The sequence below is a fragment of the Petaurus breviceps genome, unplaced genomic scaffold (genome assembly GCF_028583685.1).
Source record: "Petaurus breviceps papuanus isolate PSGF00001 unplaced genomic scaffold, PetGlider_PUasm1.0 207369, whole genome shotgun sequence".
Taxonomy (NCBI): Eukaryota; Metazoa; Chordata; class Mammalia; order Diprotodontia; family Petauridae; genus Petaurus; species Petaurus breviceps.
Window position 1 is genome coordinate 1 of NW_027185851.1, and position 24,381 is coordinate 24,381.

The 24,381-nt window shown below is 43.0% G+C and overlaps 1 protein-coding gene across 1 annotated transcript in view; it reads left to right on the forward strand.

Moving 5' to 3' along the window:
* Nucleotides 1–1,781: 1,781 nt before the first annotated feature.
* LOC138165121 (leucine--tRNA ligase, mitochondrial-like) overlaps nucleotides 1,782–24,381 on the forward strand; it is a gene marked incomplete at its 3' end in the record, with an annotated part of 30,625 nt that continues 8,025 nt past the window's right edge. Inside the window, exons 1-4 of the mRNA XM_069093279.1 lie at nucleotides 1,782–1,909; nucleotides 4,568–4,851; nucleotides 7,476–7,574; nucleotides 14,158–14,295. Of these exons, the coding sequence (XP_068949380.1) occupies nucleotides 4,577–4,851; nucleotides 7,476–7,574; nucleotides 14,158–14,295 (512 nt within the window). The remainder of the gene's footprint in view (nucleotides 1,910–4,567; nucleotides 4,852–7,475; nucleotides 7,575–14,157; nucleotides 14,296–24,381) is intronic.

Genomic DNA, 24,381 nt, shown 5'->3' on the forward strand with positions numbered 1-24,381 from the left:
TTCTCAAAGTGAGTCCCAAAACAAAGCTACACATCAGGGCTTATATAGCCTTCTCCTGGCTCAGAGAATGTAACAACCTTATTGACCCACTGGCCAATCAAAAAGTATCTACTGAAAAACAAGCCTCCCTCCCCAGGCTTCTGGTGCACTTTAGCCTAGGGGCAGGGAAGATCTTTAAAATTTACATTCGCATTACAACTTTCCCTAGGGTTTTTTGCATTTTAAAAGAAGAGGAAGGGGGGGGGGGAATAACCAAAGGAGTGAATTTCTAATGGTAGAATTCCAAATTCTATAGCTCCTGGGTAGAAGTGACATTTTGGGGCTGGAGAGGTTGAAATCAGAACCTTCCCAGGACCCCTGAAATTATACCACATAGGCAACCACTTATTTGTAAACCCGTCTCGGTTTTCAGTTTTGCTCCGATGGTTCTAAAGGAAGCTCTTTGGTAATAGTGGAAAGAGCCAGCTCTGGAGTCAGAGGACTGGAGTTCAAGTCCTGTGTCTTATCCTACCTGTTCCCATGACCCTCTCAAAAGGAGAGGGTTGGACTAGGTGACCGTTGATGGTCCCTTTCATCTCCATATCTATCATCTTTTGGTTTTAGAGCCAAAGTGCTTCCCTGACATTCAATTCTACTCATTCTTAAATTTTGCCTTTTGCCTCTTCCCTAATACAAATATTGCCAAACACAAATTTTAAGTGCTTTTTCCTAAAACTATCCAGTTACCCAATGCTATTTTAGTGCATTTTTTTTCAATTAATGGTAATTAACTAGATTAAACATAGGAATGAACCTTGATTGGTTGCTTGATTGGGGGCAATATACCTGGGTCCCCCTGATGGGACTCTCTCCAACCCTTACACCTGGTCTTACGCTAATGTGCCAGAAGGTTATTCTTAGAAGACTAAGGTAAACTGCAGCCCCAAGAGCCATGCCCTGGCTTTGGAATCACGAGCCTTGGCTTCAGGTCAATCCTGCCTGGAGGACTTGGGGCCTCATTTTCCTCATCTAAAAACTGAGGGGAATGGCCTAGATAACCATTAGGATCCTTACTCACTTTCCTCGCTGCCACAAAATGGACTAATACACCCAGAAATGCCTCCACAAATACAATTTTGGCTTTTGACCTGGCTGCATTGATAGCTATCAAAATTTGTTTTTTATGTATAGTTAAAGAAAAAGCCAGGGGCTGCCATGTGGTACAGTGAGTAAGAGCGCAGGCCCAAGAGTCAGGAGACCTGGGATCGGTTCCGGCCTTCACAAGATACTTCACACCCACACACACACCAAAAAAACCTGGCCATGTAACCTTGAGCAAGTTACTTAACCCCAATTGCTTTAAAAAAAAAGAAAGAAAGAAAAAGCCAGACCCCCCCAAAGTGTTAGTATGATGCCCCACCAGATGAACAATTGGTCTTAGAAACCCCATCTCCACAAGGAAGCTTTCCTGGTTAGGGCTGAATGAATGCTTAGAAGGCGGGGATGTCGGAAAAGACCAGGCTGCTGCTCCTCGGCCTCCACAGCGAGAGCATTTTCCTAGCGATGGTTTGAAATGCAGTCGTCAGCCTCCTATTTGGAAGCAGATTACCCCTACACTGGTTGCCAGTAGCAGATGCCAAGAGATTCCAGGAGACTGGTGAAGAAAGGCAGACATTTTAAGGCAGCACACCCCCTTACCTCCAAGAACTGTCTCTGATGCAATGCTGTTTGTCCCAGAGAACAAGGAAAGAGTGGTCAGGAGCCTCTCAAGTATTCTGTCATGGACACTGTTGCTTATTTCCCCTTTTGGATAGGAATTCCCTCCACTAACTCAGAAGATGCTGAAATAGCCCAAAATCTGGGTCTCCCTTTCATAGACGTAATTGAAACCTTGTCAGATGGCACTGAAAAGCTCATCAATTCTGCTGAGGTCAGTGGTTTTCTCTTATTTTTTTCTTTCCTTTTTTGCCCCTTCCTTTCCTTTTCCTCTTCATCTTCATTTTTTTTTTTCCTATTCCTTGCCATTTCTTGAAAATAGCAAAGACGGCCAGGTGGAGCTGTTGGAAAGCTGGCCATGGAGTTAGGAAGACCTGAGTTCAAATTTCACCTTTGACACTGGCTGGCTGTGTCATTTTAATCAAATTCCCTCATTTCTCAGTGCCCTGGGTGACTCTCCAAAACTCTAGAGAAGGTGCTAACCAGCACTGGTGGATGGAGTTTCCTCATATGGGAAATCCCAAGTCTAGTCCCTATCCCTCTTTGTGTATGAACCTAAGAGTCCTATAGATCCAAAGCTACAAGACATTTTTCTTCATATTGTTGTCTTTTGGAGCAAAGTTAAACCTCTTTGTTTTTCCCCAAAAAGAGATATAGACTGGGGTACCTGTATTCTTTCTAGATGCAGTAGTACCCTTCAGCTTAAAGTCTGTTTTTATTTTCCTTAACCTGAGAAGCTAACGTCATATTCGTCAGGTTTATAACCATAACTTAGGTGATGGGGAGGAAATAGACTACTTAAATAAAAGGACTGCTTTCAGGATTGCCTGCTTACCTAGGAAATAGGGCCCAGGTTTGCTGAGGTCCACAGAACTTCTGTTCTGTGACAGAGCTGGCCTGGAAGCTAGGCCCCTGCTTCCTCCCATCCATGGCAGCCTAGGGCAAGCAGGATTTAAAGGTGGGTAAATATGGTGGGATTTGAGCTGAAGCCACCATTTTTTATTGTCCTGAAACACATGGTCCCGAATGGGGAATGACCAGGCTTTCTCCTTTGCCTGATCAGTGCTCTCAAGGAGATGAAATTTTCAGTGTGGTCTCAGTAATGCCAAGATGTATATAAGCAAAACCCTAAAGGGGAAATCAGAATTGAAACTATTGATCAAAATAAGGTTTTAGAAATGCAGATAACATCCTTCCTAAAGATCTATGTCTGAAAAGTAACTATATTTAGAATTTTCATTAGGGAGTTATATTTTAAAATATATAGTTGCCATTTAGGTTACAGAACACGTATAAAAAGCCAAAAGGATTATTTCATTAAATTTAGATGTTAGATCAATCTGGTGATCCCTAGATTACTTTCCAACTCCCAGATTTCCTTGATGTTATTATGATATAGATTTCCTAACTTCTGGGCCTTGGTTCCCACATCTGTAAAATGGATATAACAACACCCACCCCGCCTGTCTCACAGGGTTGTTACGAGGATCAGAAGGGGTAATGGATTTGAAAGTGCTTTGAAAACTTTGAAGAGTACTTTAGAAATGGGGGCAGGTGAGGGTGGGCAAGATAACTCGCATCTATTCAAGATTATAGGATCATAACGGTAGGGCTGAAAGCCCTGAGGGGCATGTACTTGAAGCCCTCATTTACAGGGGAGGACACTGAGTCAGCCAGGAAGGGAGGTTGGCTTCAGATGCAGGCCTGGGGACTCCGAATCTGACATTGCGGCCCGTCGTGTCACTCTGCTTCTGAAGTGAAGACGGTCAGATCATCAGTCTGGAAGGGTCATTCTCTAAACATATTTTCTTTTTGTTCCGCTTTGTCTTGTCCATATACAGTGGCAGTATAACCAATGTAGAGAAAACCTGTGGCCTGGGAGTCAGAAAACCTATCTGAGCAAGTCAGCTCTTCACCCTTAGCTCACCCCAACAGGAACATGCAGTAAAGGGCTGTCAGATTTAAATTGTTAACAACAACAAAGCTTTCGCTCTACATTAACATATTTCCTCAATGGCTGGAATGAAGGACTGACTCGCATCCAGCCTCAGATGCTCACTGTGTGACCCTGGGCAGGTCACTTCACAGCTCTTTGCCTCGGTTTCCCCATCTGTAAAATCAGGGTCATAATAGCACCCACCTCCCAGGTTCTTGTGAGTATAAAATGAGATCATATTTATAAAGTCGTTTGCAAGCCTTAAAGTGCTATGTAAATGCTGGCTATTTTTAGCTATTTCTATTATTAATAAAGGTTTTTCCCATTTTATTAGCAACTCACTTGCTAACAAAGTCCCTATTAACTGTTTTGTATTATTGGAATACTTTTGTAGAAGTAGATTTTCACATTTTGCCCACTCTTCTGTTATTTCCATAGTTCAGGGAAGCCATGAGCCACGTTCCATGCACCACTAAGCCCTTTGAAACATTAGCTGTGAAGGAAGGTTTCACTTCTCTACAAAACATTGATTTGTGGTAAACCGATTGGGTCTCACAATCTTAGTGCACTCTTCTGTGGACTTTGCTTCAGATTCTTTCTTGATGATCTTCTCCTTGGGAAGGCATGGTCTTGTTCTCTGTATGGGAACATTCATTAGAGGTGTTGGCTATCAACACCATTGATCTATCTGGCAGCAGGCATCGTTGCCAGCCAGTCAATCAGTTAACAGGCATTTTCTTCAGCACTTAATATCTGCCAGGCACTATGCAAGCAGTATGATGGTGCTTACATGCCTCTTTGAACAACAAGAGAAATGTTAGTGTATTTGTAAAGCTTCAGGGTAAAGGGCCCTTGGGAAAAAGACAGGTGGAAAGAGGAATGATGGGTATTGTGCACTCATCCATAGAAAAATAGAATTTCTTTTCCTTTCCTCAGTTCACAGGCATGACTAGGCAAGCAGCCTTTGAAGCCCTGACCCAGAAAGCCAGACATAATGGAGTAGGTGGAGAGATAACAAGTAATAAGCTAAAAGACTGGCTGATATCTCGCCAGCGTTACTGGGGCACACCAATTCCTGTGATCCATTGCCAGTCCTGTGGAGCCGTTCCCGTGCCTTTGGAAGACTTACCCGTGACTTTACCCAACATCACGTCCATCACGGGCAAGGGAGCCTCCCCGCTGGCCATGGCCTCAGAGTGGATAAACTGTTCCTGCCCCAGGTAAGCAGCAACATGCTTCTTACAGTCACAGTGCATTTTAACCAAATGGTAGGAGCTTGCCATCTTTCGTCTGTGTTAATACCATGCCTCTTTTCCATAACCATACCAGGTGGGAAAGGGAATGGCATGTCTTTCAGGGTCTCTAGATGCTATAAGGTGACTTGGCCTGATATCAGAGAACTGCAGCACCTTCTCCTGGGCAGCCATGCCAATTCATAGCCTTCCTTCTAACTGAAATGGTGTCATGGACAGAAGCCTGGACTAGGCAAGGAACCCAGATTCAAATCCCAGCTCTGACATTCATTAGCCTTGGGCAGACCGCTCAATGTCTGAGCCACAGCTTTCTTAACTATAATGTGGAGAGATGGGGATAATAAGAGATACTCCCTATAGTGCTTTTATATTACTCAAAAGCCTCACACCTTCATATCATGAATACTTTCTCCAGGAAGAAAGTCAGGAAGCACTGGGCATATCAGACACTGGACAAAATCACTACAAGTGAAGTTATCTGTATCTTAATAGATTAGAAACAACTAGCTGCTGGCATAGGAGTCATTTCAAAATCAGCTACAAATGCAGTCATATAATTGCCTAGCAAAGACCCCAGCAAAGGTCAAAATCAATGCCATGTTAGAAGAAAGCATAAAGATTCAGAGAAAACACTTCATATAGTTATAACCTCTCTAATAGACTTGATTCTGAGAATGTGGATGGGAGTCATTGACTCATTACCATTTTCTAGAGAAGTCACCTGATATGAAAACAATTGCTACAACAGAAAGGCCCCCTAAGAATGAACAAAACCCAGAAACCACCTAAGCCAATATATAGTTGCCACTCTCCTTGCCCAAGGAGATATGACAGCCAAGGGCAATTCCCGTTTATAATAAAAGCCCATTTTTAAAACATTACGGAGAGATGGGATTAAAAAAAATCACAGAATCCTAAATTTAGGCCTTAGACCTTCAAAGCCATCTCCTCTAACCCCTTTGTCTTATGCCCAGTCATGTAGGTGGTAAGTGGCCACAAGCCCCTCGACGCCCCTTCTTTCTGTTACACGACTCTGCCTCCCAAGCTATAGGGGCTGACCAACAATGAAGAAGGCAGTAGAGGGGAAAATGAACCCAGAGGATGCTTAGCTTGAGAACTGACTGAACCAGTTCATCGCAGCTGCTATTATAGATAAAACTTGGAGCGTAACTGATGCATATTTTAAAAAAAGCAGACATGCAAACATTTCCATGGCCTTCTTTTTCATCATTAAGAGCAGTGAGGCCACCACATTTGGACTCACTGATGCGCTCTACAAAGCAATGTAAATGCCAGTGAAGGAGATGAAGTTGGGGAGGGCAGGAGGACCTGACCAGTGCTCAGCACTGTGGCCAGTATCATCTTAAAGACTCTCAGGTGTTGACTTTCAAGTTTTCTCCAAAGGGAGAAGATTCTAGAACAGAAAAGATCACAGACAGTGTTAGGCCACCAGGAAGTCAGAAGGGAACACCCAAATCAAGCAAATCCTGGGTCCTGAGGCATTGAAATAAGAACAGGCTCTAGCATAAATATTCTGAGACAAGTACACTCATCCATCCAGGACGGGATATTAGCCAGGTGACAACAGAGCATCTTCCGTGGGCCTGACCAGCATCAGTCATAGTTACCAAAAGATCTCCAGAAGCTCGGAAGATGATTTCAGGGCCAGAAGGGATTATAGGTTACACAAGGCTATTGTACAGGTGGGTGGGCTGCTGAGAAGCAGCCGGAGAGCCATCTTCCTTCTGAGAACATCCTTTCACTACCTGAGGGCTCAATGTATCTGGTACCCAGTGTACCAGGTGGATGCTTTTGAGCAGTGCACATATTATCTTGGAACAAAATACTGCTAACTCAGGGTGGCCCTTGCCTTTTTTTATCTTGGCAGGTCTTGTTCTCTTCCAAAATTTCATCCATTGTATAAACAGAGTATATGACTTTCTGGAAGGGTTAGAAGATAGGAATACAGTGGGAAATGTAGGTGACGTAAAACAATGCATATCAATTGTTTTAAAAGGAGCATTATAGTGTGTTCATTCGAATTTAGGTAATCAGCAGCATAATACTGAATGTAAGATAACCTTATCTTCAGATCGTATGTAAAAATATTGCCTATTCTTGATTATTCCCCAAAATAAAAGATAGTTTTAATGGTGATTAAGTGTTAAAAAAATATCCTTAAAAGTGGTGGGAAACTGAATTTCCCTCAGAGATATATCTCAAACAACCCCCTCCAGCCGGCGTTTCCTGGTTGTCGTTGCTGGGGCCAAAGGTTAAAAAGCAGCGAGGGGTCACTTGGAGGAGGCTGCCTGGCCCACTCTCCTATTTTCAGCTCCTTTTCTCAGTAGCCTCAGTGCTGGTTTGATTATGGACTTTCCAGGGGTTTTTACATTCATGTGCCTGTTTTCCTGCAGTCCCATTCAGCATTTGCCATTTTCTTTTTTGTCATCTCTGCCAATCTAATGGATATAAAGCAGAACTTCAAAATTATTTTAATTTGTAGTATTTTTTCTTTTTATCTTTTATCTCATAGTATTTATTTCTTCAAAAGCCATTGGAAACCTCTGACCCTGAGTCGTATCTCCTTCCAGGTGCCAAGGTGCAGCCACAAGAGAGACGGACACCATGGATACATTTGTTGATTCAGCATGGTATTACTTCAGATACACTGACCCGCAGAATGCTCACAGGTAATGTTCCCTCGCTCCTACAGGTAGGGCACTTGGCCATTCTTTACTGAGTGAAGAGGTTTGCCTGAAGCCTCCGTGATGTGCAGCCTCTCCTCCCACCTCCACACCTCTGCCTGGCCCCTGAGTGCTTCCCTTCCAGTGGTGTAAGTTCAGATTCTCTGTCCCCAGCCCAGATGACGGGCATGGTCCCCTCTCTCTGTTATTTGCAAAAGAAGCATGCTTCCATGACGAAGACCCCCTTCCTTTTCTGCCTCCTCTCACCACAGTGTAAGGACGGCCCACCAAAGGGCTGCATTGGGAGCCCAGAGGTCCGGGCCTTCTTTTCATTAACTCTGACTCAGATAAGGCACTTGACCTTGCCAGGCCTCAGGCGTGGGACAGCTCATAGTGGGTGGCCTCCGAGGCTTCTTCCAACCCCAGGATTCTGCCCTTCCCTGGGCAGCCCTTATTTCTATGGTCCTTGTGCTTGGTTCAAGTCACGCAGAAATGAGTGAGATAAAAAAAAGTCAGTCGTGCTCCACCATGACACACGTGACATCCCACCTTGGGTCCTCATCCTGGAGAGGCTTCAGGCCCCTGACTGATGGGAAAAAGTCTCCAACCTTACTCAGTGGAGAAACATCACTAAGGATATTATCAACTATGTTAAAGAGATGGTATGATGTATAAAAAGTTCAAGAGACATAGTTTCTGGGTAAGTAAGCATTTTATTAATCATGCTAGTGCATAATTAATCAAAGGGGTCAGTGGTACTCTCGAATGCCAGAGACCCATCATAGAACCCACTCAGTGCTTATATGCCCTTTAAAGAATGGGTGATTTGGGGATGGCTAGGTGGTGCAGTGAATAGAGCACCAGCCCTAGAGTCAGGAGGACCTGAGTTCAAATCTGGCCTCAGACACTTAACACAAAACCAGCCATGTGACTTTGAGCAAGTCACTTAACCCCAATTTCCCTACCTCCTCCTTCCAAAAAGCTAAAAAAAAAAAAGAAGAAGAATGGGTGTTTCTGAGGGTGGCAAGCAACTCTGGTTAACAATTAATGAGAGGAATGAATATTATAGTGAGAGGTGGACCTATTCTAATGAGGGGTTGGGGGACATGAGTGATTAATCTTGCTCCCAGACTACCCCAAGCCTTGGGGAATGTAAACTAAGGATCTACCTCTACCCAAGCCTGAGCAGAGCCCAGTGTTCCAGACTAGAATTTCTCTGCAAGGTTTTTCTTGTTGGGTGGAGTAAATTTGGGGGGTATAATTTGTTATTTAATAACCGTCTCTCTCAGTGGGAAATATGGGCATGGCTTCTTTGCTGTTTCATCTATGTTCTGCATTAATATGAGCATAGTTCTTGACCCTTGAAGGGACTCTGTCAAACCCTGATTAAAGCAAACTTCTTGAGGATATTTTTTTCTTCCAGAAACATTCCAGAAGTATTACCAAATTAAATTGCTAATCTTCCATTACTAGGCAGCTGATCAATAATTTATTGAATATTTCTAAACCATTTTTAAGACAAAGGGGCAGCAATTAATTTGATCTGAAGGACTGTTGTCCTAGCATAGGCATGTAGGCCTCTTGCCTCTGAGTACCAGCCTGCCAGAATTCACAAAGAAGAAGCTACAAATCAAGTCATTCCTGGGAGTGCTTGGATTGTCCCTGGAAATGCACGGAATGTGCTCTGCACAGTGAGTCATTGGGCCCTCAGATTGGTAGAAAACAGTAAGTCCAGTACCAGAGAATTAGCAGGCAGAAGGAGAAAAGCTCTGTCTGGACTTGGTCGTGCCCAGAGTCAACCTTGATCCTTTTTTTTTTCCATTTCTGGAGGGCCCTTCTCATATTTTGTTCCTCTTACTGTTTTATATTTCAAATTTTTATTTGTTTCTCCTGGTAACTTCTATACCGCTCTGTAAAATGCTAGTAGTTTGCAGTGAATTAAATGATGAATCAGTGACTTTAAGAACTAATATTTTGCCCTCTAGAGAGGGTATAGTAGAGAGAGAAGTCACCTCAGAGTCAGGAAGGCCTGGGTTCAAGTCCTGTGTATGACAGATGATGGCTGTGACCCACCTCTCAGTGCCCAGCCTGTGACTACCGTGTTTCCCCGATAATAAGACACTGTCTTATTAATTTTTTTGGACAGAAAAACACCAGAGGGCTTATTTTCAGGGGAGGGCTTATTTTAATGAACATTGACAGCAATTTTAATAAACAGGTAAATGTGAACAAAAAAAAATGTACCTTTATTCAATAAGCAAATCACTGGGGAAGAACAGGATGACGCGCTCACTGCTGCAGCTCTGATTGGATGCAGCTCGGAGCGCAGTGTGCGTTTCACTGGGGGGGGGACAGTGCATACAGAGGGTACCATAATGTAGCGTGTAGCACAGGGGATCACCTTCACTACAGTAGCAATCTCAATAGGGCTTATTTTGGGGGAGGGCTTATCTTAGAGGAATCTTACACAGTAAGGGGAGGGCTTATTTTCGGGATAGGTCTTATTATCGGGGAAACACGGTATGTGACTAGAAGCTGAAGAGTGTGCTGATAGAGGAAATTTCCTCCCCAGAAGTTCCCCATGCCTTGAAATTGCAGGTCTGTTCCCTTGACACAAAAATGATTGAAAAAGCCCCTGTGCTAGAGGAACTGAATCATGGTTGTCCTGACATTCTCACGTTGAAGAAAGTGAAGAATGCAGCTAATTGGAAGCTTGGCTCTACTCTCAGTCTCTCTTTGGAGAGTAAATAACGGAACTGTCAGAGTCTGTTTTATTTTGTGCCCGAAGGTAACAGAAAACACCATCTCCTGGGACATGTCTCATGATAAAGTGTTTGCAAAGGTGACCATGAGAATCATTGCACCCTTTTTATTAGCATTTGTCATAGAAGACGAATAAGCAGAGACGTTCTACAGAGAATTCACTAAGAACTTCCACATTAAACCAGTGTGGTCCATGTCAACTTTGTCTGATCTCAGGTGCTGATCTACAGTGGGAAGAAGAGTTTCTTCCCTGGGTAGTTTCCTTTATCAGGTAAATCACAGATCCAGACTTACACACACACACACACACACAAACACACCCCCCTCATAAAAGAGAGAATTGGAAAGTAAAACAATTCAAGGAAAGCTTGGCACTAAAACCACCTAAGCAAAATCAACCTGAGTGTATTAAAGAATGAAAATGAAAAGACAACAAACAGGAAAAAAATACAGGGGAAATATGCAGAGATTATCTTATTGCAAATATTTCCACCATCAAGGATAGTGGGTAGAGACACCACCTTTGAACTCTAGCTTCACAGTCCCAGGTGGACTTCCAGTGGAGGCAGAAACGGCACCAGAGACAGCAGAGATGTGACCCAAATGGACCCAGCAGAGACATGTGCTAGAAGTGTCACAGCTTTGTTGAGAGCCTGAAGGACTCACTTACTGGGTTTCTGAAAGAAGGAAGCTGCCAAAGGCGTAGGAAAAGGCCTGGATGTTACTGATGCTGAAAAAAGGCAGCAGAGAGTTCCTCAACAACCACCAACCTACATGCTTCCTTCCCATCTATATGATATTTTTAAGAGAATAATCTACCTACACAACAGGGCATCCCCAGCGAGGGTGTTAATAGAGAATAAGTAGACTTTCACAGCTGATATTTCACAATAGACCTCATCTCTACCATCACACAATTGACAAAAGATGTAACAAATACAAGTTCCTAGTGTTTTTATTGTTTGTTGGTTATTAGAAAAAAAAAAAAACATTTAGGGGTGGACTAGTTGGCGCAGTGAATAGAGCACCAGCCCTGGAGTTAGGAGGACCTGGGTTCAAATCCTGCCTCAGACACTTAACACTTACTAGTCCTGTGACCTTGGGCAAGTCACTTAATCCCAACTGCCCTGCCTTTCCTCCTCCAACAATAAAAAACATTTAAGTATAGCTAAACTCCATCTCATAGGCTCTCTTCCAAAAAGGTATGTCCCAACCATATATCAGAAGTATGCAGGATAACTCAACACCATGGAGGGCAAAGTTCAAGTGGAAAGATGATGAGCTCCTCCAGATGCTGGTTGCACTGGTTGCATCAATCTTCAGAATGGAACCTCCTGGACCAGATTCATAACCCCTCAAAAAATCTGCTCTCACCTTCCTTCTATGTAGAAAAAAACAAACAGATGGAACATATCTGTGGCCCAGATGATTGAATCTAGTTAGATGAAAAACCTAGAGAGCTCATCTATCAGGATGAGGCTGGATGGATGGATGAATGGATGGATGGATGGATGGACGGACGGACGGACGGACGGACGGATGGATGGATGGAGGAACAAAGATGAAATATGGATGCAGTTGAAAGGCTACACTTAAGGAATTAGAAGGCCACAGTTTCCCCAACCCTGCCCGTGGGAGTAGATTGCCTTTAATTACCACAAACTTCTCCCTTAAACAAAAGTCCATCTTTTTAATGGCCAGATTCTGCCAGCCATGTTGTAGGACTGCAAATCAAAAGAGTAGGGAATGGAGGCAGGGAGAAGGAAGGTGACAGTGAGACAGGCCGAGTGTTCTTCTGGTATCCTCTCAATGTCACAGCAATCGAAGTAGGCTCCTGGCTCATTGGATGAACCCCTATGGTGAATTGATGAGAGTACGTGGGCAATGGTCGCACTCAATAGGCCAGTGGGATAGCTTGCAGACTGCATTGTCGAAAGGACATCCAGATCAATGAAGTCCCAGATCCATTAGAGTAGACCTAGTGAAAGGAGGCTCAGTCATCAAATTATCTTTTGACAGTTCACCCTGAAAAGGCATAATTACATTCAGTAGGCAGCACACAGGCTAATAATTTTCATAGCAGTCCTTTAGTATGAGACTGAAATTCATATTTTAAATGTCCAATGTTTTGGGGTTTTTTTTAAATATCTCTGCATTTCTCTGTTGTAAAAACCACATTGCCCTCTAATGGTAGAAGCTCTAAAAGCCTCAGTTATCCAGGAACAGTGATAAAAACTGAAGATGACTATAACAATCAGCACTCAGTCCCAGCGTGGGAGTCTAGTACAGCACACACCTCATCTGGAACTGCCCAGCCTTCCCACCCACAGCACGCATGCCTAGTGGTCACCAGGCCTCTCCATGAAGATATCTAGGGAAAGTCCTAGGGCAGCCCATTCCGCTTTTGGACAGCTCCCGGTGTTAGGAAGCTTTTCTTCACACTGAGCTGAAATCTGCTTCTGCAACATCCACCTCTTAATCCTAATTTCCCTTCCTAGGGCCAAAGAGAACTAGGGTGATCCCTCTTCTAGAAGACAACCTTCTGCTATCTGAAGACAGTCGTCAAACACCCCCTGCTCCCTGATCTTCTTTGGTCAGTCCTCATGATAGTGGCATGATCTAGAGGTCTTTTACCCTCTTGGTCACCTTCCTCCAGAGGTCAGAGATGAAAATGACTCAAATTCCTACACATGCACACACACACGCACACACACACATGCCACTTACTTTGCTTTTGGAGGGGGCAAGGCAGGGCAATTGGGGTTAAGTGACTTGCCCAAGATCACAGAGCTAGTTAAGTGTCAAGTGTCTGTGGCTACCTTTGAACTCAGCTCCTCCTGACTCTGTTTAGTACACCACCTACCACTTACTTTGTAGATGAGAAAACTGAGATCAAGTGACCCACCTGGATATTCAAAACAGTTTTTCCTAAAACATTTTGGAGAGCCTTTTCTCACCGTCATTTCTGAGGTGCAGCAGGGCATACCGTGTTTCCCCGATAATAAGACACTGTCTTATTAATTTTTTTGGACAGAAAAACACCAGAGGGCTTATTTTCAGGGGAGGGCTTATTTTAATGAACATTGACAGCAATTTTAATAAACAGGTAAATGTGAACAAAAAAATGTACCTTTATTCAATAAGCAAATCACTGGGGAAGAACAGGATGACGCGCTCACTGCTCCAGCTCTGATCGGATGCAGCTCGGAGCGCAGCGTGTGTTTCACCTGGGGGGAGGGGGACGGTGCATACAGAGGGTACCGTAATGTAGCGTGTAGCGCAGGGGATCACCTTCACTATAGTAGCAGTCTCAATAGGGCTTATTTTCGGGGGAGGGCTTATTTTCGGGATAGGTCTTATTATTGGGGAAACACGGTACCAGCTAGAGGGGCCTTAGAATGTGGAAGGCACCTCCCTCAGGCAGCTGGCTCTGAAAAGGAGGCATAGAGAGGTCACAGTTCTGAATTACTGGAGGAAGTTTGCACACTGGAAGCTCCCTACCCTGATGATATTCCATGTCCAAGCCTAAAAAGTGAGTCTTGTCATTTAAAGCGTAGGTGGTCTGTTACACTAGTTAAGATTGAGTCTTAAGGTATGTTTAGAATGAGAGATATGGCTAAGTGACCATTCCTTTCATCAACAAAATGCTAGAATTACTAATAAAATGATTAATTACCTGGGAGAAAAATGTGGTTAAAAGAACAATATCTTTATCATTCCTTGATATTTCAAGAATATTCAGATAGAGTTATGCTTTCCTGAGTTAGCCCCGCCCGATGAGCGCGCCCCAGGGTCACCCGTGTGCTCCTCTGCTCATTTCTCCCAGCCCCTTTAACGAAGCCGTGGCTGATTACTGGATGCCTGTGGATCTCTACATCGGAGGAAAGGAGCATGCAGTGATGCATTTGTTCTATGCAAGATTCATGAGCCATTTTTGTAACGCACAAAAAATGGTCAAGCACAGGTAAGCATTTCGATGTCTGGAAAGTCAGTGGGAAATTGAATAGCATCCCTCAGCAGAAGGAGAAGGAAGAAGAGCTCTATTTTCCAAGCAGACTTTACACTTGAGGGTAAGCACCACCAGTTTGGTCTATTGCTCCTTGTCTAGTGAAAAGAGGGGTGAATTTGGAGTCTGGGGACCTGAGTCAGCTGGGCTTCAGTCCTGGCTCTCCACTTACTTCCTGTGTGACCTTGCACAAATCACTTCTGCCTCTTGACTCTTGGTTTCTTCAGCTCCAGCATGAGGGCATTGTGTCTTTGAATCTATGATAAAGTGCCGCTTTGTTGGTATTTGTATGTGTCGTCCCCACTATTAGTAAAAGATTTCAGTACCAGGTTTCTTCTTTTTCCTTGTGTGGGTTGAGCATTTTAAAGTTTCTAAGTTGCAAGACAGAGTAGTAAGAAGTTTGCCGTGTCGCAAGGCTCTTTGTAGTTTCTGTGTATGTTTTTACCCCAGTCAGGAGCCAGATTGTCCAGTGAAATTCCTCTAGTGCCGTGCTGATAAGAGAATATAATGAAATCAAAGCGGAGAACCAAGAGAGGGATTACTGAAATTAAATCTGCTGCAGGTTAGCCTGTGCCCGCAATGTTTGCCTGACCATTAATAGGATTCAAGAAAATATGTGTTATTATTATATATTTCTTTTGGACATTTTAAAAACTCTGCAGTGAAGGTTCAGCTCTGGTTTTTAACATCTTATTCACTACAAATATACCTTGATGAAGTCAACAACCACTAAGTACTCATTGTGGACAAAGCAGCCCCCTGTGCAAAGATCTGAAAACAGAACCTGCAGAATTTAAAACAGAAATTCAGCAATGGTGAGTCTTTGAGTGGGGGCCTGGCACCTGGTACTCTTTGACTGACCCGTGTGCCCACAGGCACAGGAGGATCGAACCTCCCTCGGCCTCCATGTTCTCATCTGTCAAATGAGGTGGGACTAGATGATTTCTGCCGTCTTTTCAGGTCTAGATCTTGGATGGGGATACTTCCCACCTCATTAGATAGCTGTTCATTGGTCTGTGACATGCATAGTCAAGCTGCTCCTCTCCACAAAACATCCTAAACAAATCTTAATGCGGTTGTTACAAAAATATTGTTAACTGAGATCACAGAAGATTAATAGCATTAGAGAGAAGAGATGAAAATGGAGGATTGTGGAAGAAAATGACTAACATGTGTTAGACCTGAATTAAAAGAGCAGGTAATACCCGGGACCCTTCCCCCACTCAGGTAGCTCCAGGCAAAAAAGAGCTAAACAGTTTCTGGCTGTCTGAGGGTAAGGGAAGGTGTCATTTTGTTTTTTAGATAATAGATTTTTATCGATATCTTTCTTTTTACATCACCTAGATTTCCCCTCTATCCTTCCCTCCCTTACCCCGAGAGGAATCCCTTATTCTAACTTTTTTTAAAGAGAAAGAAAAGAAATCAACAAAACTGTCAACACATTGAAAAAATCTGAATGTCACCTGTTTTCATGTCAGCCATGACTCCCAGGCCCTTGCTCACAGTCTCCATTCATATTCATTGAATGAAAAAGTGAGATATTTTCAGTTTGGATATAATATTTTTATACCTTTTGTTATTTGGATTTTTGTTAATATTTGGTGAGCAAGTCCTCATTGTATGTTTATTCTGTTTCATTTTAGGACTCCAATTTTATTCCAAGCAAGTATTTTTTTTCAGTTGTATTGGAATTCAGTAGACAGAAATTTGTCTTACAACCAATTTTAAGGAATATGTCTCATTTAGAGACACCTAAAAGTTTTATTTTCAAAATGACAGACTGCATGTTATCGCAGACCAAGAGCTGAAAGGGCCAGGCCGTCAGAAGCCATCCGGTTCATTTTACAGATGAGGAAACTGAGGCCCAGGGAGAGGTGCCCAAGTAGGGCATGATGGTGGTCACATCTGACCCAGGTCCTCCAACTGTGGGCCCCGTGCCCTTTCTGCTGTATCATTCACTTCCATACAGTAAGTGACTTGTTTTCGGTGCAAAGTTTTAGTGATCCTCTGGGAGAAAAATTAATGTATCATTTTATTTAACCAACATGTTTCTGGCAAAGGCCAATCTGTCATAAGCGAATGAAAATGGCTTACTTTCCTGGGCTCACAATTCAGTATTCATCCTTTGAGACTGTCAGACTTTCCAAAAAGCTTTTAAAGCTTTTCCTCCACTGCCAGCAGTGGAGGGGGGAAAAAAGGAGCATGTTAACCCCCAGCATGTAGGTGCAGCCCCCTCCCCACAATAGATTTGTTCCTAAAAAATATATGTGCAAATCGATTTTTTTTTTAGTAAGTGAAGTCATTTTTTTCCCACTGATGACTCAGGGGATCTTTTATCTTCATTTCTGATTCATCTAACAATTGGGAGCAGCTCTCATTTTCTCTGCCCTTCAGTCACTCTCTCAGATAATTACCTAAAAACGCAAGCCCTTAAATGTATGAGGGAAACTCCCTATGGGAGTCAAGTTTAGAAGGGGATTCTTTTCATCCCTTTGAACAGTCAAGTTTAAGGGTTGATTCCCCTGTCCCAACAACTGAACCTGTCATTTGCCTTTGCTGCCACCAGGTGGCTGTAGTTGCCATGATTTGTCATTTGACCCACCAGGCTTAACCCAGAGACATGGTTAACCAATATGGAAATTGGCCTGTGTGTCAGAACAGAAACATGGCTCTGTGTTAAAAGCACCGTGGGACCATGAGTAGTAGCTGGCCTTGGGCTCAGCAAGACAAGTCCTGCCCCTAACCCATACTAGCTGTGGGTCTGTGGGCAAATCATTGTACTCAACTCTAAAATGCTTAAATTATAAAAAAAAAAAAAATTTAATTTAATTTAAAAATGCTTAAATTGTGCTGATCTGGAGTTGCCCAAGTCGATAAAATCCGATCTGGACACAAAAGTATTTGAAATAGAAAAATCGCTCTTTTCAGAATTAGCAGAACTTAGTATCCCTATGAATCGTGTTAAAAATATGTCATGCACACTTTTCAAGAAAACAGCACCTGGGCATAACTTGGTACCTTTCTTACTTATTCTTTACCCTCAGGATTTTCCCCTTCCTGCTCTCTTTTCTCTCTACTCCTTGAAAGAGAACAGTGTTTGGGTCCTTGACCTTCTTGCAGAGATCCACAACACTCCGAGAGGGCTTAGCTTTCTGGGTCTGCGGTTTCACCTGGAGTTAAAGTCTTCAGCACTTCCTTCCCAGCAGTGGGCAGCCAGTGCTTTCTGTTCCGGCATCTACCACAGGAAGAATGGCTGTGGCCTAAGAAAGGCAGCACCCCAGCTTCCTGCTCTCAGCTCTCTTCCCTGTCATGTACAAGAATGACAAGGATAGCCCTTTATTTCTGTGGAGATAGCTGCCATGGAAGAGTTGCTGGCCTGTTATTAGAAACCTTAATATCAAACTTAGAACCTTCCTTAGAGCTCCTCTAGCTGCCTCCGACCATTCACAGAATGGCACGATGACAGAAAGCTACTGTGAATCCAATAATAATTGTGCGATGGTGGGTTTTAGAGCAAAAAGAAGCCTTACAATTCACTGATGGCAGCCCCTTACTATGCAGGTGAGAAAACAGGCTCAGAGATGTTAAGGGACTAGCCCAAGGTCACACAAATGCTAAGGAGCAAATCCAACATTCTTCCCCGTATTCTGTGCTGTCTTTATAAACCTTTCCTCTGATAGAGTTGTGCATAGAACACTGGGCTTGGAGTCAGGAAGACCTGAGTTCAAATCCAGCCTCAGACACTTGCTAATTATGTGACCCTGGGCAAGTCACTTAACCTGTTTGCCTCAGTTTCCTCATCTGTAAAATGAGCTGGAGAAGGAAATGGCAAACCCCTCTTTGTCAAGAAAACTCTAGATGGGGTCACTGGGTGAACAACAACAAATAGGAGCCCAGAAATCCTTCCCCAAAAGAGCTTGCACAGCTGTGCAGCAGAAGGCTTTAAACGTATTCTAAAAGCACAGTCAAGGTTTTTTCAGATGATACATAGTGGAATGAAAATACCCCTGAGCCTGGAGTCAGAAGACCATGTTTTAAGAACTCAGCCCTGCCAAGTTTGCTACCAGCATGACTTGGGCAGTCTTGATCTCCCTGGATTTCAGTTTTCTCATCTAGAAAATAAGAGAATTGGACATGATGACCACTCACAGTCTTTCTGCCTCTAAATCTGTGATCCCATTAAGTAGGAGGTGTTTCCAATAAAAATGACAACACACAGGCACCTAGAGTTGTCTGGTTCTGTGGTGGGCGCTTGGGAGGGCCATGAACTGCTTTTTGCAGTGTACTTCATGATACCCAGGTTGCTGTGGACATTTTTAGCAGCTTTTCTTTAAGGACAACTTCAGTTTTGTGCCTACTAATGGCACACCATGAAATAAGTGTTCAGGTGAATCGCTAACCTCGTTCTGACATGATATTCAGTAAACGTGTTCTAGGGAGACCTTAACCCTTGGACCAGAAATTCAATCAGCTGCCCACCCAGGTCTAGAAGGAAAATCAAGTCACAGGTCCTAACACAATTCAGTATTTTATATTGCTTTTTCACTGACGTTTCATAATCTCTATTTTTAACTGCAAATACATGTGCCACTGGCAGATGTTTTCTGTCCTGCAGGCCTAGCAATAACAATAAATGGAAGTGGGCTTAGCTAGGAGCAGAAAGTTTACATTTGCACTTGGCCAGTGAGCTTAGGGCCAAAACAGATTTTTCTAACTTTTAGTTTTGACTGCTTGGATTTTCTACCCACCCATGCCCTCCACCCTACCCCACCCCCCAAAATTACTGACCTATGAAGTCCACTTAGACTGCTCATCTATCTCTCCTTGTTCCAGGGAGATGAGAAACACTTGTAGTATCCCTGATTGTCTTCTGTTGGTTTTTTATTCTATTACTTGTTATGTTACTTTGAAAAAAACAAATGTATTTTGTCTTGCCACACCAGAACCAAAAATCTATGTCGGCAAAGAATTTTAATTATGTGCTTTATGTTCAAAGATCCCCAGAGTTAGCTAGTGGAAACTTGTCTCCCAGTAAAAATAGCTGGCAAGGAAGAGGGTAGCCCTTCCCAGGATGATCGACGTGGTGGGAGGCTACTCTTGGGCCAGCATCTCCTGCCCTTCCCTGCAGTCCTTCGCAAGACCATCACATTACTTATGGTACTTCAGTAAGAACAAAGGCCAGAGTCTAAGCAGTCGGAGAGTCTTGGATTTCCATTTCTTCAGCAGACAAAACAGTGGCTTCAAAGATGGATCCTTGTCACCTTTTGCATTTAATTCTTTAGTTTACAAGTGCTTTCAGAGGTGTAATTTGTAGAACCGAAGTGCACCGTATGGGGGCATTTTCCTTTTTAAAGAAAGAAATTGACCTTCAGTTGGCACAACTCTTACAGTTAATGGCCTGCTCACCATGAAAAGTTTTCCACAAACCAGTAAGTAGCTCTGATCAGAACAGGAGGCGAGCTGTCTGGAAAGGGAAAGGGAAGTTTTATTAAAATTTTCAGAATCAATGAAGTCTCTTTTAAGGCTTATTTTCTATGCCGTTGGCTAGCTGGTAAAAAAGAAAAAAGTAAAGAAGAGAAAACCCATTTATTTGTTCCGAATGAAGTGGAGCAGAGTTTCCCAAACTAATTGGCAGTGGAACACTCTAAATATTGACAGAACTCCTGAAGGTTGGTTGGGGTAGGGGCTATCACATAGTGCGCTGACTGTGCTGCATTTTCAACACTAAATAAGCCAGTGACCTCGAGGGACCAGTTAGAAAGAATGGAAGATAGATTCAGCAGAAGGAACCCAAACAAGCATCTTTTGTTGGGCTGCAAAGCATGCGTGTGCATATTAAAAGGGAACATAAACAATCCCACCTTAAAAATGAAATAAGCCAGGGTCCCTTTGATCCTGTTTAGGGAAGGGGCCAAGCTAAATGGACTCTTGAAGTCCCTTCCATCTCCAAAAGCCTGAGATTCAAAGACTGGCTGCTTAGAGTTACACACATTGTTCCTTTTCTGCAATCTATATTGAGGTTTATTTAAAAGAAGAAGAAGAAATCAGGCCATCTTAAAGTTTCTTAGATGTGAGAGTGTCACAAGCTTTATAAATGAGCAGGTCAGATGTTGACGTCCATGAGCAACATTAATACTGTTGTCATTGTTTGAAATGACATGATGTGAATTTTAATATCCTATTTTAGACATCTAGCTTAAGCTAGTATTCTCTGAATGACAGCTATGTCAGCACAGCCATCATCCAGGTGCTTTCATGTTTGCAACCTCAGGAAATCATTCTCAGCTCTTTCTTCTCCTTTGTTTACCCTCTCCCATTAATCTTGTTTCTACCTCATAATGTATCTGTTCTCCCTCCCCTTGTCTCTGTTCACATCACCCTGTCTGGACTAGTACAATAGCCTCACTCCTCGGCTCCCTGCCCCCAGCCTCTCCCCAGTCCAATCCATCTTCCACACAGACAACACATTGATTTTCTCAAAAAGTACCATCTAACCACGTCATTACCTGCATAAGAAGCTCCAGTGACTCCCTCTGGGTCTAGGAGAAAATTCAAATTTCTTGGTTTGTAATTTTTCCCCTATAGAACCCCCCTGCCCTGCACCTAAACACTGCTTTATGTAATTTTTAAAATTCTTTTTATTCTGAATTTAACAATCATCAGCAAACAGACATTTCAGTATACAAAGAAGTACAAGAAAGGCTTATATAAGAAACCTTGAATTTCTAGTATATACAATAATTTTTTGAGGGAGAATATGTTGTGTATGTATATGTGTGTGCGTATATATAGACATACATACATATGTGTGTATTTTAAATACCTCTGTGTGCCATGCACTCTGTTGAACACTGAGAAGATTCTGTGTTTATGTGTGCACCTGAGTGGTTCCGTAGCTGCTCTTGCTTTTTGTTCTCTTCTGCCGTTTTTTTTGTTTTCTTTGCATTTTAAAAACCTGTTTTATAAATACCACTTGCATTTGCATTTATTGCTACCCATTAACCACCACTGATTAGAAGCCCCTCCATATAAAATTTCATATGATCCAGCCAAACAAATCAGCACACCAGACATCTGAGAACACAGATCTCCTTCTGCACCTCTCTGTCAAAATGTGGGAGGTATGTTTCATTATCCATCCCTTGAAATCACTATTGTTTGCTACTTTGATCAGAATTCTGAAGTCTTTCAGAGTTGTTTTCCTTTATATTGTTGTCATCACATAAATTATTCTGCTTATTTCACTTACTCTCAGTTCATACAAGCCTCCTCTGTATCTGAATCTATCATACTTATCATTTCCTGTGATGCAGAAATGTTCTGTTACATTCACAGGGCGCCATATTGTTCAGTCGTTCCCCAATTGATGGACATCTATTTTGTTTCCAGTTTTTTGCTACTACAAAAAACGCTGCTATAAATACTTTTCCATTTCTGAGGCCTTCCCTCTCTCCTTGATTTCCTTCTTGCCTAGGCTGAAATTCCGTGACTTTGGGATATAGTCCCAAAATTATTTTCCAAAATGATTGAACCAGGTCACACACCTCTACCAGCAGGACATCATTGAGCCTGTTTTCTCAAATAGCTGTTTTCCTCCCTTGTCATCTTTGTCGGTTTGATGGGTATGAAATAGAACTTCAGAGTTGTTATACTTTGCCTTTCTTTACCATTAATGATCTTGTATCTATCAATTTGTGTGTATGTTGTCTCCCCCGTTACAATGAAAGCCCATTGAGAGATTTAGATGGCTTTGCTTTTTCTTTGGAAATCCCAGTTTTTAGCTGTGTTTGCAAGGGAGTCCTTGTTGATTGACTTGTTCCAGCCTACGTCTCCAGGCTTGTTGCCCATTGCCCTCCTCCACTCACAATACATTCCAGCCAAAAATGCTGTTCTGTCCTCCATCCCTGAGCCTTTGCACAGGTCATCCATCCCTAGCACCTGGATGCTCTCCCTCCTCACCTTCACTTCTTAGCCTCCCTGGCTTGTGTCAAAGCTCAGCTCACGTGTCACCTCCTGCAGGAAGTCTGTCCAGCTCACCCCATATACTAGTGTCCTCCCCTCCAGAAGTGATTTCATACTTAATTTCCTTTGTACCTGCTCTCTCCGGGCACTAAAACGTAAGCTCTTTCAGAGCAAGGACTGTGGACTTTTGTCTTTGTTCCTCCAGTGCCTGGCAGATGGAAGGTGCTAATACGTGCTGCTGAATGCTGTTTGAATTGTTGAATAAATTGATTCATGCCATTTATGTAGGGCTTTCATCCAAGCCCAGCTCAAATCATTTTAGGGCTCTGCTGATTCAGAAAGCCAAACAAGAACAGCCCAGCTTCTATAATCTGAAAACTGCGCCACTGAAATACTGCCTGGTGCCTCTGAAGACAGTTGTTATGTCTTCCCTAATCTGGTTTAGGACAGTTCACTTTAACCTCGGGTATCAAGACCCCTTGGCATCATGAAAGGCAGGACTCCGGCCACTTCCCATCAGGGAAGTCCCCTTTCATTTCACATAGGTACCCTTTCTGAAATTTTTCCTGGGGGATTGGGTGGGATCACTAATGGAGCAGTCATTCTGCCAAAAATTAATACTTTCCTCTTTTTCAACTCTGTCACCAGGAGGGAGGTGTCACGGGAGGGAGGGAGGGAGGGAGGAAGAGAAAAAGGGAGGCAGAACCTGGAGGATCTGGCAGCAAGCAGAAGAAATTATTCAAGTGAGTGATGTATTTGCATCAGTATTCCATTCACTGCTATAATTCCTTTCTCCCAACTCCACATTCCCTCCCCACCACCCGAAAAAAGGTCAAGGAAATAAGGAGGCCTGCCATAGAGCCTGGAAAAGATCACTTGTTAGCAGTGTTGAGGAGGGACTGGCTCAAAAATGCCAAGAGATCAGTGGTTTTTGTCTGGGTGACTCTCCCCTTCCCCCTTCTGACACCTTTCTTTTTTCCCCAATACTCCAGTAAAAAGTTTCATCTTTAATTGCCTCTTTTCTCATCACTGGAATTAAAGGAACAGTGACAGTTGACAGGTCATTCAGACCCATTACTTGTTCCTAATTACAACATGTCCAAATTAAGTGGCATTGTAAAGCAAGATGAGATGCATGTTAAACTGGCCATGAAATTTCCTTGGATTCCGTCCTTGGAAGTTGTTTATCTGCAGGTTGGGTCTCTGAGGTTGTTTTAGCGTCTTTCGGTAAAAACCATCCTAGTTAGTGACCTGCGTCAAGGAAAGGAACTGGGTTTGCACATTGAAAGGTACTCTCTTCCAGATGGATGTCAGAACTGTGGGCATTGCTCCATCAAAGCAGCTGGTCATCTTTAAGATCTAAACATAGTTCTGTCTTGTTCAAGCCTGGCGATTCTTTGTTATCTTTTTTTAAAAGGTGTGAATTATGTACATATTCTCAGTGAATGTCTTTTCTTTGCAAAGTAACTTAAAGCAGTATATTCAGAAATATTTCAAAGCTAAATTGATTGGGCTTGCCGTCCGAAAGAATATACTTAATTAAAATAGTTATGGAGTAGCTGTTAACATTAGTTATAATAGGAAAAGTGTATACTTTGTTATTTGCTTTTAATAGATAGAAATGTGTCCTAAAATAGCAGGGAGCAAGCTGGTGAGAGCTGCTTAAGGCCAAGGCATGGCTTTGGACCCTTCTTTGGGACCTCCACAATGCCTAGTCCCTGACTAGACACGCAGGAATTTATTTGGAAGGTATCTGAGGGGCATCTAATTAAACCCCTTATTTTAAAAAAGGGGAAACTGAGATCCAATGGGGAAGTAAGTAGCTTGCCCAAGGTCACACAGGTTGTAAGAAGCAGAGGTAAGATTTGAATCCAGGTTCCCGGTGGGAATCTCCACAGCACCACGCTGCTTCTAAGAGATGGCACTCAATAAACGCTAGCTCATTTGACCGTGTTCTCTTTGCCTCTGTGCAGTGCGGGGGGGCCCTTCCATCACAAGTGTGATTATTATAGGTTTTTCAGGGCCAGTCATTCACCTCCAGGTATTATCAGTGTGTACTTGTCTTTGTTTCAGAAAGCTCAC